Genomic DNA, 14216 nt, shown 5'->3' with positions numbered 1-14216 from the left:
AGTCATCTCGGTCATCTCGGTCAGTTGACCCGTGGCACCTGCTGGGTCTGCCCCGTGACCTGCCAGCGGGCGTTCGACACTTCACGTGGCCTCAAGGTGCACATGGCCTGGCACAAGCGTCGTGGTGACGTCACCGCCACTTAGTGGCGAATGGCGGTTGTTGTTGTTTTTGTCATAAATCCTCGTAAAAAAGGCGTCAGTTTTGTTGCCAGACAAAAGGGGAAATAATCTATTATTATATTTTGGTACTGGCAAAGGAGGTCTAATGGTATAACACAGTCGTGTTAAGATGTAAAAATACAAAACGGAAACCTTTCGCACGGAGTCGTCTCGCTGCGTTGACCACACGCGGGTCTTGTCGTGAACACGCAATAAAAATTAACCCGTAAAAACAAAGTTTTTCACTATAAATCCTTTATATGCGTGGCATCGGGGCGGCTAGAGTCCTCTCGTCCTCTGGCTTGAGATGGCTGCCACCTATGGGTCAGATGATTGTCTGGCAGCATTAAATAATTGGTAATTAAATCTTTTTTTTCTTTCCCTAAAAAGTGTAAAATTTTAGAAAAATATTTTCACGAAAATGCATTGTCACGCACAACGAGTCTGTGTGCAAAATGTCAGCTCGATTGGATCACGGGAAGTGGGTTAAAAAACGACCGAAAAATTTGCACGGTCCTAAGCAAGCAAGCGAACTTAATATAAAGGATTTAAAACAACAAACACGCTATGCTGGTCCTTGATGATGATGATGACGAATTGTCTTATGAAACTGATTGGTCCACACCAGAGACAGCTTTCTTTTCTTGCCAAGGGCCATTTGGATATTTATATAACATCATTCGCGGGGACATACAACATTATCAACTTAAACATTCGCCTGTTACTTGATGCAGTTAATTTTAGCTGTGACGGTCCCACCTGATGACGGAGACTTGTGTTGCCTCCGAAACGTCGTGATTTTTATTATTTTATTTTATTTCTATCATTGCTTTTAGTAATCTTCTTGGTTCTTTCGGTAAAGTCACGTAGAAGGGATGTAATAAAATAATAAAAATAATTCAATAAAACAATTCTCACGACGTTTCGGCCACAACGCAAGCAGCCATCCTCAGGTGAAAACCAGGTCTGTCGAGGCGACAGCGTTTTCACCTGAGGACGGCTGCTTGCGTTGTGGCCGAAACGTCGTGAGAATTGTTTTATGATGTTTTATTTTTATTAGTTTATTACTTCCCTTCTACGTGACTTTACCGAAAGAACCAAGAAGATGAATCCCTGCAGTCTCGAAAGCTTTAAATTGCTTTTAGTAATTTTTTTATTTTATTTTTTACCTACGTGACTTTACCGAAAAAACCTAAGAGTATGAATTCGCCTCTTATCTTTGGTCAACCGTTTCATGAACTCGCCCCTAACGCGATGGACTGGAACTGCGTGTGATGATGTTAGCTGCTGGTATTGACGATGTTGCTGCTACTCGCAACTGCTTTTCCAGGTTTGCTCCGAGATTTCTTGAATTTCGAGTCCATGCCAGCGGTTGCCTTGGCAGGGCCCAGACCCAAATGATTTCGCGGTCCTCATACAGCCCCGCGGACCTGACGTTCCTCACCCCAGCTTCAGAGCCGAGTCTCACTAACAGTGCTACACCAGGGGACAACGGCAAAAGGCGAACACCACAAAGACATATTCTTAGGTGTTTTCGGTAAAGTCACGTAGGTAAAACATTAAAATTAATAAAAGTAAAATAAAATAAAAAATCACGACGTTTCGGAGGCAACGTCGTGATTTTTATTTTATTTTACTTTTATTAATTTTAATGTTTTACCTACGTGACTTTACCGAAAACACCTAAGAATATGAATCCTTGCAGTCACGAAAGCTTCAAATCTAGCACAAAGACAATGCCACCCTCAGGACATTTATAGCTCGGGGCGAGCAGCTACATCACGGGACCTCGCTTGCCAGCATCAACACAGAAGAATAGCGCAATGAACCAAACTCCAAATATACAGCAGCAGGCGTCAGGGTCGGGATCGAATCCACGACCTCCTGTACACCAGGCGAGGTAGTTAACATCTCTTAGCCACCGTGATGATGATGAGAGAGAGAGTGAGACACGCAAACTCCAAATATCCAGGCATCGTCAGAGTCTGTATCGAACCCACGACCTCCTTTCGAGGCATAAGCAATTAGGAAGTAACACTTACTACCCAGGCACAACAAATAAAACGTTGTCACACAAAGCATTCCTTTTTTCGATTTAACGCTTTCGTGACTGCAGGGATTCATCTTCAAGTTGTGGCCGAAACGTCGTGAGAATTATTTTATTGGTTTATTTTTATTATTTTATTATTTCCCTTCTACGTGACTTTACCGAAAGAACCAAGAAAATGCATTCCTTTCCCCTGTCTCTCTCTCTCTCTATCCCATTGTTGCAGGAACGCGCGCAAGTAAAGGACGGCAAAGACGCGAAGAGAGGAGGGGTGGCCGAGTGGCCTTGGTCAACAATGAGATGGGAGCGAGCGACCGTTTCCCCAGGTACACACACAGGTACACACGCATAGGTACACACACAGGTACACACACAGGTACACACACATAGGTACACACAGGTACACACACATAGGTACACACACACAGGTACACACAGGTACACACAGATACACACGCATAGGTACACACACACACAGGTACACACAGGTACACACGCATAGGTACACACACACACAGGTACACACAGGTACACACGCATAGGTACACACAAGTACACACAGGTACACACACACAGGTACACACACACACAGGTACATACACACACAGGTACACACACACACAGGTACACACAGGTACACACACAGGTACACACAGGTACACACACAGGTACACACAGGTACACACACAGGTACACGCACAGGTACACACACACACAGGTAGACACACACACACAGGTAGACACACAGGTACACACACACAGGTACAGACAGGTACACACACACAGGTACACACAGGTACACACAGAGGTAGACACACATACAGGTAGACAGACATACACAGGTAGACACAAAGTTAGACACACACAGGTAGACACACACACTGGTTACACACACAGGTACACACACACAAGTACACACAGGTACACACACACACGGGTACACACACACACAGGTACACACACACAGGTACACACACAGGTACACACACACACAGACACACACAGGTACACACACAGGTACACACACAGGCACACACACAGGTACACACACACACAGATACACACACACAGTTACACACACAGGCACACACACAGGTACACACGCACAGGTACACACACACACACACAGGTACACACACACACAGGTACACACACACACACAGGTACACACACACACAGGTACACACACACAGGTACACACACAGATACACACACACACAGGTACACATACACAGGTACACACAGGTGCACACACACACCGGTACACACACACACAGGTACACACACAGGTACACTCACACAGGTACACTCGCACAGGTACACACGCACAGGTACACACACACACACACACAGGTACACACACACAGGTACACACACACACAGGTACACACACACACAGGTACACACACACAGGTACACACACACAGGTACACACACAGGTACACACACACAGGTACACTCACACAGGTACACACACACACAGGTACACACACACAGGTACACACACAGGTACACACACACCGACACACACACACACAGGTACACACACAGGTACACACACACAGGTACACACACACAGGTATACACACACAGGTATACACACACAGGTACACACAGGTGCACACACACACCGGTACACACACACAGGTACACACACAGGTACACACACACCGACACACACACACAGGTACACACACACACAGGTACACACACAGGTACACACACACAGGTACACTCACACAGGTACACACACACAGGTACACACACACCGACACACACACACAGGTACACACACACATACACACAGGTACACACACACACAGGTACACACACACACAGGAACACACAGGTACACTTCACCTACCTCCGCCTTCCGTCATGTCTTCTTCGTGTCTTCAGAATTACTGAAGATTTAGTTGACGATCCAGTTTGTATCTGTGTGGGTGTGTGGATGTGTAGGTGTGTGTGGGTGTGTGTGGGTGTGTGCGTGTGGTGTGGGTGTGTGTCTACCCCTGCATGGGTTTGTATACGTGTGTTAGTCTTCGTGTGTCTCTATGTGTGTGTGTCTCTGTGTGTGTGTGTCTATATGTGTGTGTGTTTCTATGTGTGTGTGTGTATCTATGTGTGTGTGTGTATCTATGTGTGTGTGTCTATCTGTGTGTGTATCTATGTGTGAGTCTGCGTCTCTCTGTGTGTGTGTCTCTCTAAGTGTGTGTGTCTGTGTGCGTGCCTCTTCGTGTGAGTCTGTGTTTGTGTCTCTACGTGTGAGTGTGTGTGTCTCTCTGCGTGTGAGTGTGTGTGTATCTACGTGTGAGTCTGTGTGTCTCTACGTGTGTGTCTACGTGTGAGTCTCTGTGTGTGTGTCATTTTCCACACCCCCACACCCCCACCCCACCACCACCACCCCTCCCCTCGGGAACTTACGTAGCTTTTCTTTGTGAGCGACATCTGCGAATCTAAATCTACACACGAAGACAAAGATCCCCCGTATAGCCTTAACAGACTGTAGGGGCAAGTGCTGTTAGCGAGCACCTATGAATGCCGGCACGGCACACGAGGGGGTGGGTGGCCAGCACCACGCCCGGCCGCCTTTGTCTCCCCAGTGGCAATGTTTACTACACAATGCACCAGGTACTCATTTGAGGCTGAGTCGACACACACAGATACACAAGCACAGACCCATACACAGACATCACCACAGGTAAACACAGAGACACATATACAAAGACAAAGACCCCCCGTATAGCCTGTAACAGACTGTAGGGGCAAGTGCTGTTAGCGAGTAGCACCTATGAAGGCCGGCACGGCACACGAGGGGGTGGGTGGGTAATGCCAGTACCACGCCCGGCCGCCTTTGTCTCCCATTGCTGGCGTTTAATACACGCAACACACCAGGTACTCGTGTTTTAAGGCTGAGTAGACCTAGGGGAGGCCAGAAACCGGTTCATAGCGCACCGCGCTAACCACTGCATTTCCGCTCCCCACGCGCATACTTACACACACACGTGTTGACACACACACACACGTGTTGACACTCACACACACGTGTTGACACACGTGTTGTCACACACGCACACACGCATGGGCATGCACGCACACACGCACTGTCACACGCACACACACGGGCACACGCACGCATTGGCGCACACACGCACTGGCACGCACACGCACACACACACACACTGGCACACACACACGCACGCATGCGCTGGCACGCACGCACACACACTGGCACACACACGCACTGGCACACACACGCACTGGCGCACACACACGCACTGGCACACACACGCACTGGCACACACGCACTGGCGCACACACACACACGCACTGGCACACACACGCACTGGCACACACACGCACTGGCGCACACACACACACGCACTGGCACACACACGCACTGGCACGCCGGTTACGCAACGCCACTCACCCGCTCGCGCCCGTGAGTGGAGAAGCCCTTGAGGGCAATATAATGGCATCTCCAGCTGATGACATCAGTGTGTGTGTGTCAGCGTGTGTGTGTCTCAGCGTGTGTGTCAGTGTGTGTGTGTCAGTGTGTGTGTCAGTGTGTGTGTGTGTGTCAGTGTGTGGCATCACCAGCTGATGCCATCAGTGTGTGTGTGTCAGCGTGTGTGTGTCAGCGTGTGTGTGTCTCAGCGTGTGTGTCAGTGTGTGTGTGTGTCAGTGTGTGTGTCAGTGTGTGTGTGTGTGTCAGTGTGTGGCATCACCAGCTGATGCCATCAGTGTGTGTGTGTCAGCGTGTGTGTGTCAGCGTGTGTGTGTCTCAGCGTGTGTGTCAGTGTGTGTGTGTGTCAGTATGTGTGTCAGTGTGTGTGTGTGTGTGTCAGTGTGTGGCATCTCCAGCTGATGCCATCAGTGTGTGTGTGTCAGCGTGTGTGTGTCAGCGTGTGTGTGTCTCAGCGTGTGTGTCAGTGTGTGTGTGTGTCAGTGTGTGTGTCAGTGTGTGTGTGTGTGTGTCAGTGTGTGGCATCTCCAGCTGATGCCATCAGTGTGTGTGTCTCAGCGTGTGTGTCAGTGTGTGTGTGTGTCAGTGTGTGTGTCAGTGTGTGTGTGTGTGTCAGTGTGTGTGTGTGTGTCAGTGTGCGTGTGTCAGTGTGTGTGTGTGTGTCAGTGTGTGTGTGTCAGTGTGTGTGTGTGTGTCAGTGTGTGTGTGTCAGTGTGTGTGTGTGTGTCAGTGTGCGTGTGTCAGTGTGTGTGTGTGTGTCAGTGTGTGGCATCACCAGCTGATGCCATCACCAGGTGAACATTTAATCACTCACAGTCTGACCACATTCTGCCTGGGAAATGTGTGTCAGTGTGTGTGTCAGTGTGTGTGTCAGTGTGTGTGTCAGTGTGTGTGTGTCAGTGTGTGTCAGTGTGTGTCAGTGTGTGTGTGTCAGCGTGTGGTTGTCAGTGTGTCAGTGTGTGTGTCAGTGTGTGTGCCAGTGTGTGTGCCAGTGTGTGTGTGTGTCAGTGTGTGTGTCAGTGTGTGTGTGTCAGTGTGTGTCAGTGTGTGTCAGTGTGTGTGTGTCAGCGTGTGGTTGTCAGTGTGTCAGTGTGTGTGTCAGTGTGTGTGCCAGTGTGTGTGCCAGTGTGTGTGTGTGTCAGTGTGTGTGTGTCAGTGTGTGTGCCAGTGTGTGTCAGCGTGTGGTTGTCAGTGTGTCAGTGTGTGTGTCAGTGTGTGTGTCAGTGTGTGGGGAGCGATAGTGTAGCGGTTAGCGCGCTGCGCTATGAACCTGGCGACCCGGGTTCGATTCCCGCTCACGGCTAACACCAGTGACGATTATCTGAACCGGTCCTGGGCCTCCCCTAGGTCGACTCAGCCTTAAATGAGTACCTGGTGCGGTGTGTAAACATCGCCACTGGGGAGACAAAGGCGGTCGGGCGTGGTGCTGGCCACTCACCCCCTTGTGTACCGTTCTGGCCTTCATAGGTGCTCGCTAACAGCACTTGCCCCTACAGTCTGTTAAGGCTATATGGGGGATCTTTGTCAGTGTGTGTGCCAGTGTGTGTGTGTGTCAGTGTGTGTGTGTCAGTGTGTGTGCCAGTGTGTGTCAGTGTGTGGCATCACCAGCTGATGCCATCACCAGGTGAACATTTAATGACTCGCAGTCTGACCACATTCTGCCTGGGAGGTGTGTCAGTGTATGTGTCAGTGTGTGTGTGTGTGTCTGCGTGTGTGTGTCAGTGTGTGTGTGTCAGTGTGTGTCAGTGTGTGTGTGTCAGCGTGTGTGTCAGTGTGTGTGTCAGTGTGTGTGCCAGTGTGTGTGTGTGTGTCAGTGTGTGTGTCAGTGTGTGTGCCAGTGTGTGTGCCAGTGTGTGTGTGTGTGTCAGTGTGTGTGTGTCAGTGTGTGTGCCAGTGTGTGTGCCAGTGTGTGTGTGTGTGTCAGTGTGTGTGTGTCAGTGTGTGTGCCAGTGTGTGTCAGTGTGTGGCATCACCAGCTGATGCCATCACCAGGTGAACATTTAATGACTCGCAGTCTGACCACATTCTGCCTGGGAGGTGTGTCAGTGTATGTGTCAGTGTGTGTGTGTGTGTCTGCGTGTGTGTGTCAGTGTGTGTGTGTCAGTGTGTCAGTGTGTGTCAGTGTGTGTGTGTCAGCGTGTGTGTCAGTGTGTGTGTCAGTGTGTGTGCCAGTGTGTGTGTGTGTGTCAGTGTGTGTGTGTCAGTGTGTGTGCCAGTGTGTGTGCCAGTGTGTGTGTGTCAGTGTGTGTGTGTCAGTGTGTGTGCCAGTGTGTGTGCCAGTGTGTGTGTGTCAGTGTGTGTGTGTCAGTGTGTGTGCCAGTGTGTGTCAGTGTGTGGCATCACCAGCTGATGCCATCACCAGGTGAACATTTAATGACTCGCAGTCTGACCACATTCTGCCTGGGAGGTGTGTCAGTGTATGTGTCAGTGTGTGTGTGTGTGTCTGCGTGTGTGTGTCAGTGTGTGTGTGTCAGTGTGTCAGTGTGTGTCAGTGTGTGTGTGTCAGCGTGTGTGTCAGTGTGTGTGCCAGTGTGTGTGTGTGTCAGTGTGTGTGTGTCAGTGTGTGTGCCAGTGTGTGTGCCAGTGTGTGTGTGTGTGTCAGTGTGTGTGTGTCAGTGTGTGTGCCAGTGTGTGTGCCAGTGTGTGTGTGTGTGTCAGTGTGTGTGTGTCAGTGTGTGTGCCAGTGTGTGTGCCAGTGTGTGTGTGTGTGTCAGTGTGTGTGTCAGTGTGTGTGCCAGTGTGTGTCAGTGTGTGTGTCAGTGTGTGTGTCAGTGTGTGTGTCAGTGTGTGTGTGTGTGTCTGCGTGTGTGTGTCAGTGTGTGTGTCAGTGTGTGTGTCAGTGTGTGTGTCAGTGTGTGTGTCAGTGTGTGTGTGTGTCTGCGTGTGTGTGTCAGTGTGTGTGTCAGTGTGTGTGTCAGTGTGTGTGTCAGTGTGTGTGTGTGTGTCTGCGTGTGTGTGTCAGTGTGTGTGTCAGTGTGTGTGTCAGTGTGTGTGTCAGTGTGTGTGTGTGTGTCTGCGTGTGTGTGTCAGTGTGTGTGTCAGTGTGTGTGTCAGCGTGTGTGTGTCAGTGTGTGTGTGTGTGTCTGCGTGTGTGTGTCAGTGTGTGTGTCAGTGTGTGTGTCAGTGTGTGTGTCAGTGTGTGTGTAAGCGTGTGTGTCAGCGTGTGTGTCAGCGTGTGTGTCAGCGTGGTCCAGCAAAAACAACCCCCTACCTCCTCATGGTGCCGGACGGCAACGCTGTGGTGGGCAGTGCCCTGGGGAGAGTGCCAATGTAGATCGGCCTTTCCCTTCATGGTGTCTGTAACCACCACAGCGGCCAAATGGGGGCTCTGGACGGGTGCGAGGGGCTGGTAACCCCTCCACCTTCAATTAGCTACCACTAAACTACGCACTAAGCTGGGCAGTGTGCTCATGACCGGAACCGGTTTGGCAGCAGAGGTCTCACTCTGAATCAGTCGAGCGGCATTATCTTTTCATCGGTTATGTAACGCTGTGTGGAAGCTACCTGGTCTGTCGCTCCGCACGAAGCTTCAGGTCTTCTCGGCCACGGTTATTCCCTCCCTTCTCTACACTTGCGTAACGTGGACCCCCCTAGTGGAACATCTTCGCCGGTTGGAAACATTTAGGCTGGCCTGCCTACGATCCATCCTGGGTTTAACCAGGCTGGATTGTGTGAGGAGCTCACAAATCCTCGAAAGATCTGGACAAAGTCCCATCAGTGAGCTCCTCCATCAGGCAAGGCTGCGTTGGCTGGGTCATGTAGCCCGCATGCCCAGCCACCGCATGCCTAAACAGCTTTTGTTCGGCCGCATCGAGGGGGCTAAACGGGCGCGGCACGGGCTAGAGAAGAGATGGAGTGATGTGGTACAGGAGGACGTGGAGCTGAGTGGACTTGCCGATGAACGGTACCAGCGATGTCAAGATTGGCCTTTGTGGAGGAGGCTTGTGGCCTCAACGTGCACCTAGCCTGGCACAAGCGTCGTGGTGACGTCCCCGCGGTTGTTGTTGTTGTGTGTGTGTGTCAGTGTGTATGTCTGCGTGTGTGTGTCAGTGTGTGTGTGTCAGTGTGTGTGTGTGTGTCAGTGTGTGTGTCTGCGTGTGTGTGTCAGCGTGTGTGTGTGTCAGTGTGTGTGTCAATGTGTGCGAGTTTGCGCCGACCGTAGCTACGTAAAGCCGGCCAGGAGCGGTTTTGGCTTTTCACGGCCACTGACATTGTGCGGTCGTGAACCCGGAATGGAACTGGGGCTTCGTAACCCCAGTTGCGCAGAAACACACACACACAAACACACACACACACACCAACACACACACACAGACACACGTTCACACACACACAAACACACACACACACCAACACACACACACCAACAAAGACAAAGATCCCCCGTATAGCCTTAACAGATTGTAGAGGCAAGTGCTGTTAGCGAGCACCTATGAAGGGGATTAGTGGCCAGCACCACGCCCGACCGCCTTTATCTCCGCCAGTGGCGATGTTTACTACACACCGCACCGGGTACTCATTTGAGGCCGAGTCGACCTAGGGGAGGCCCAGGACCGGTTCAGATAATCGTCACCGGTGTTGGCCGTGAGCGGGAATCGAACTTGGGTCGCCGGGTTCACAGCGCAGCGTAGCGCTAACCACTACACCCACCACTCCCCACTTTACGCAAACACATACAGACACATACATACACACATGTACACACAGACACATACATACACACATGTACACACAGACACATACATACACACATGTACACACAGACACATACATACACAGATGTACACACAGACACATACATACACACATGTACACACAGACACATACATACACACATGTACACACAGACACATACATACACACATGTACACACAGACACATACATACACACATGTACACACAGACACATACATACACACATGTACACACAGACACATACATACACACATGTACACACAGACACATACATACACACATGTACACACAGACACATACATACACACATGTACACACAGACACATACATACACACATGTACACACAGACACATACATACACAGACGCACGCACTAACGCGCATAGCACATTCTCTAAACACACCCAAGTTTCACCGCTGCTCAAGTTATTTTCTCCTGACCAATAATTAATTAACTCAATTAAATCACGACGTTTCTTAGGCAAAACAAGCTTCCGCCTTCAGGTGGAACCGTTACAGCCAAAGTTGCTGTAGCACGCGAAATGTCGTGATTTAATTGAGTTGTTTTCATGTATTTTATTTTATTGTTTTACCGACGTGACTTTACCGCACAAACCAAAGATAGCACTGGTCAACACACTTTGTTCTGGCATAAGGTATTCCAACGTTTTATAAGGTAATTTTGGCGGTGCTGATTCCAAATCTGGTATCAGTTTTTGTCTATCACATAAGGTTTTTGAGATATCAAATATTGCATTTTCAATAAAAACTGCGGAAGAAAAATATTAAATAAATGTGGATATCTACATAAAATGATATTATAAACACACTATCCTAGAAATACAGCAACATATTTTAACACTAAAGCAGTCACCGACTCGCAACAACTTGCAATCATAAGTGACAGAGTTAATTTCGGGTAAAATCAATGAAAACGGGGTATGCCGATAGCATAAAAATGAGATGTGATAGAGCAAATCTGAGATCAGATTTGGAATCAGCACCCTGAAATTAGTCTAAAACAGCTGCAAAAGTCCAGGCCAGAATTATTTTGACCAGTGTAATACAACAAAAAGCGAAACCCTGACCACTTAGCAAATAAAAAAAACAATACTAACAAAAAAATTAATACATAAATAACGAGAAAAAAATATGTACGCATGACAAGAAAATAATAATCGCAGAGAAAATAAATTAAAATAAATGAACCAATTCGTTCTCATGAATGGGAGTTGGACCAAGATCCAACTGTAGGATCACAGAGCTGGGAAAAGTTATACTGGTAGGAACCTTTCGATTTAAAGCTTTCGTGAATGCAGGGATTCATCTTCTTGGTTCTTTCGGAAAAGTCACGTAGAAGGGAAGTAATAAAATAATTAAAATTTACTTGTTTTATTATTTTCCTTCTACGTGACTTTACCGAAAGAACCAAGAATATGGTAGGAACCTCCTGGTTACACAGGGGATTATTGTGTCCGTCCGTCGTGCATCAAAAAATGGGAGGGGTGGAGCTGGATGGAAGGGTAGGGTGGGGAGGGGCTGGGTGGGGAGGGGCTGGGTGGAGAGGGGCTGGGTGGGGAGGGGCTGGGTGGGGAGGGTGGGGCTGGGTGGGGAGGGGCTGGGTGGAGTGGGGAGGGTGGGGAGGGGCTGGGTGGGGAGGGAGGGGCTGGGTGGGGAGGGTGGGGCTGGGTGGGGAGGGTGGGGCTGGGTGGGGAGGGGAGGGTGGGGAGGGGCTGGGTGGGGAGGGAGGGGCTGGGTGGAGTGGGGAGGGTGGGGAGGGGCTGGGTGGGGAGGGTGGGGCTGGGTGGGGAGGGGAGGGTGGGGAGGGGCTGGGTGGGGAGGGAGGGGCTGGGTGGAGAGGGGAGGGTGGGGAGGGGCTGGGTGGGGAGGGAGGGGCTGGGTGGGGAGGGTGGGGCTGGGTTATACATGAACTCCCCACCGGACCTATGGAACTTTGAAATCATCATCTGACGAATTAATTTCTTCAAAACTTTAATTTTTCGATTTAAAGCTTTCGTGACTGCAGGGATTCATCTTCTTGGTTCTTTCGGTAAAGAACTGCTTCTTCTTCTTGTTGTTGTCGTGTGTCTAGTCTGTTGTCCTTACCCCCCCCCCCCCCCCCCCCCATTGGCGAGCTGGGCTACGTACGGCGCGCAAGAAGTCTAACGCACACGTGCCCACAGTCCACCTCTGCGACCTCTCGCGTTGCCTCTGCGGGAAGGGCTTTGCCCGGTGCCGCGTGAAGCCGAGTGCGGGACCTGTAGCGTGTGATGTTATAAAGGGGCTCTAAATGGAATAAAAAAAACACGTAAATATTAAAACACGTAAATGTTTAACTTGCACAGTAAAGTAATGGCATGTTTTTTTTACTCGCTATACGGCCAGTATCTCGGCCTCGCTGTGCGCTGCGTTGCAGAGCTAGCTGAGTAGATAACCTCGCGTCTCCAATAAACCCTCAGAGCCAGGGTGAACATCTGACTCCAAACGTCATTTATTGAAATTGAACGAGAGGTAAAACTGGTAAGAAAACTGCACAGATAGAGCATCTGTTAATACCCATAAACACCAAACGCAATGAATAAACACCTCAGCAACATTGTCTTATGAATGAGACATTTTGTTATTGCAAGTTTGAATCCACTTACTCGATTACGGGTAACAGTCACGACAAGGCAAGCTGCAGGCTTTATTGTCAACTAGGCCCCGCATTCATCGTAACAATTTAACAGCATTATAAAGGTCCTACCATTATAACAGCATTATAAAGGTCCTTCTAACATTATAGCAACATTGCCAATATTACAAGAACACAAACGAACTTACAGACAATGCTTCCCAAAGTCCCACAACGGACAACTGCAGCTGGCTTCACGGAGCCACGATGTGTGCCGCCATCTTGAATTAAGTCTATAATGGCCGACGCCCACGTGGTTTAGCAGAAATCTAAAATCGCAACTTCCTGGTCACGTGACCACCCCCAGCATCAAAAACAGGAAATTCCTGTGTACACACGACCCACATCTGTCCCATGCACCAGGAGACTGCTCAGAACAATGCTTGACTCAGGGCAGGAGGACGCCCCTGCCATGCATAGTCCCATGGGATGTTGGCTATCAACAACAAGGCAACTCCTATGACTAATCGGGAATGGGACGCAAGCGTAGGATTGATCACCCTGTCGCTGGCCGCCTTTCGGGAGGGTGTATAGTGTGAAAGGCCGAAACACCCTAGGAACCAAAGGTTCACTACTGATGATGCGCTCCCCAAATGTCACCAGGCTCACTGTTCATGAACTCTTGGAAGTGCTTGCACAAAGGATAGTAACATCTCATCCTGTGTTCTTGGAATGTGCCATGAGGCAAGACACTTGCCGTGAGGCAGAACAGCCAGATAATACTACAAATCGCTAACGTTAAACACCGCAGTCGTTCGTAAAAGTCAAAGGCGGTGTAATACTATAGTAATAGAGCAAGTGCAGAATCACTTTACCAGAATTGATAGCTTGAAAACGTTTAGCGCGGGGGCCTTGATAAGTGCGGGGCCTGTAGCCACTACACGTGTAGTAGTAGTAGCTACTACTACACCTGTAGTAGCTACTGCATGTGTAGTAGTAGTAGCTACTACATGTGTAGTAGTAGCTACTACTACTACATGTGTAGTAGCTACTACTACATGTGTAGTAGTAGTAGTAGCTACTACTACTACTACATGTGTAGTAGTAGCTACTACTACATGTGCAGTAGCTACTACAGCACATGTAGTAGCTACTGCATGTGTAGTAGTAGCTACTGCACGTGTAGTAGCTACTGCATGTGTAGTAGTAGCTACTACACATGCAGTAGCTACTAC

The 14216-nt window shown here is 49.4% G+C and overlaps 1 protein-coding gene across 2 annotated transcripts in view; it reads right to left on the bottom strand.

Moving 5' to 3' along the window:
• The window catches only part of LOC133358513 (transmembrane protease serine 3-like), a 33570-nt gene extending 29002 nt beyond the window's left edge, over positions 1–4568 (bottom strand). The window contains exon 1 of one of the 2 annotated variants that reach the window (XM_061576874.1): positions 4071–4568. In XM_061576874.1, the coding sequence (XP_061432858.1) occupies positions 4071–4086 (16 nt within the window). In that variant the 5' untranslated portion in view covers positions 4087–4568. The remainder of the gene's footprint in view (positions 1–4070) is intronic. The other variant, XM_061576873.1, reaches the window with a different exon arrangement.
• Positions 4569–14216: the final 9648 nt, after the last annotated feature.

The sequence above is a fragment of the Lethenteron reissneri genome, chromosome 62 (genome assembly GCF_015708825.2).
Source record: "Lethenteron reissneri isolate LAM-NWPU_2019-01 chromosome 62, ASM1570882v1, whole genome shotgun sequence".
Classification (NCBI taxonomy): domain Eukaryota; kingdom Metazoa; phylum Chordata; class Hyperoartia; order Petromyzontiformes; family Petromyzontidae; genus Lethenteron; species Lethenteron reissneri.
The sequence above is the reverse complement of the archived record's forward strand: the minus strand, read 5'-3'. Positions and strand labels throughout refer to the sequence as shown.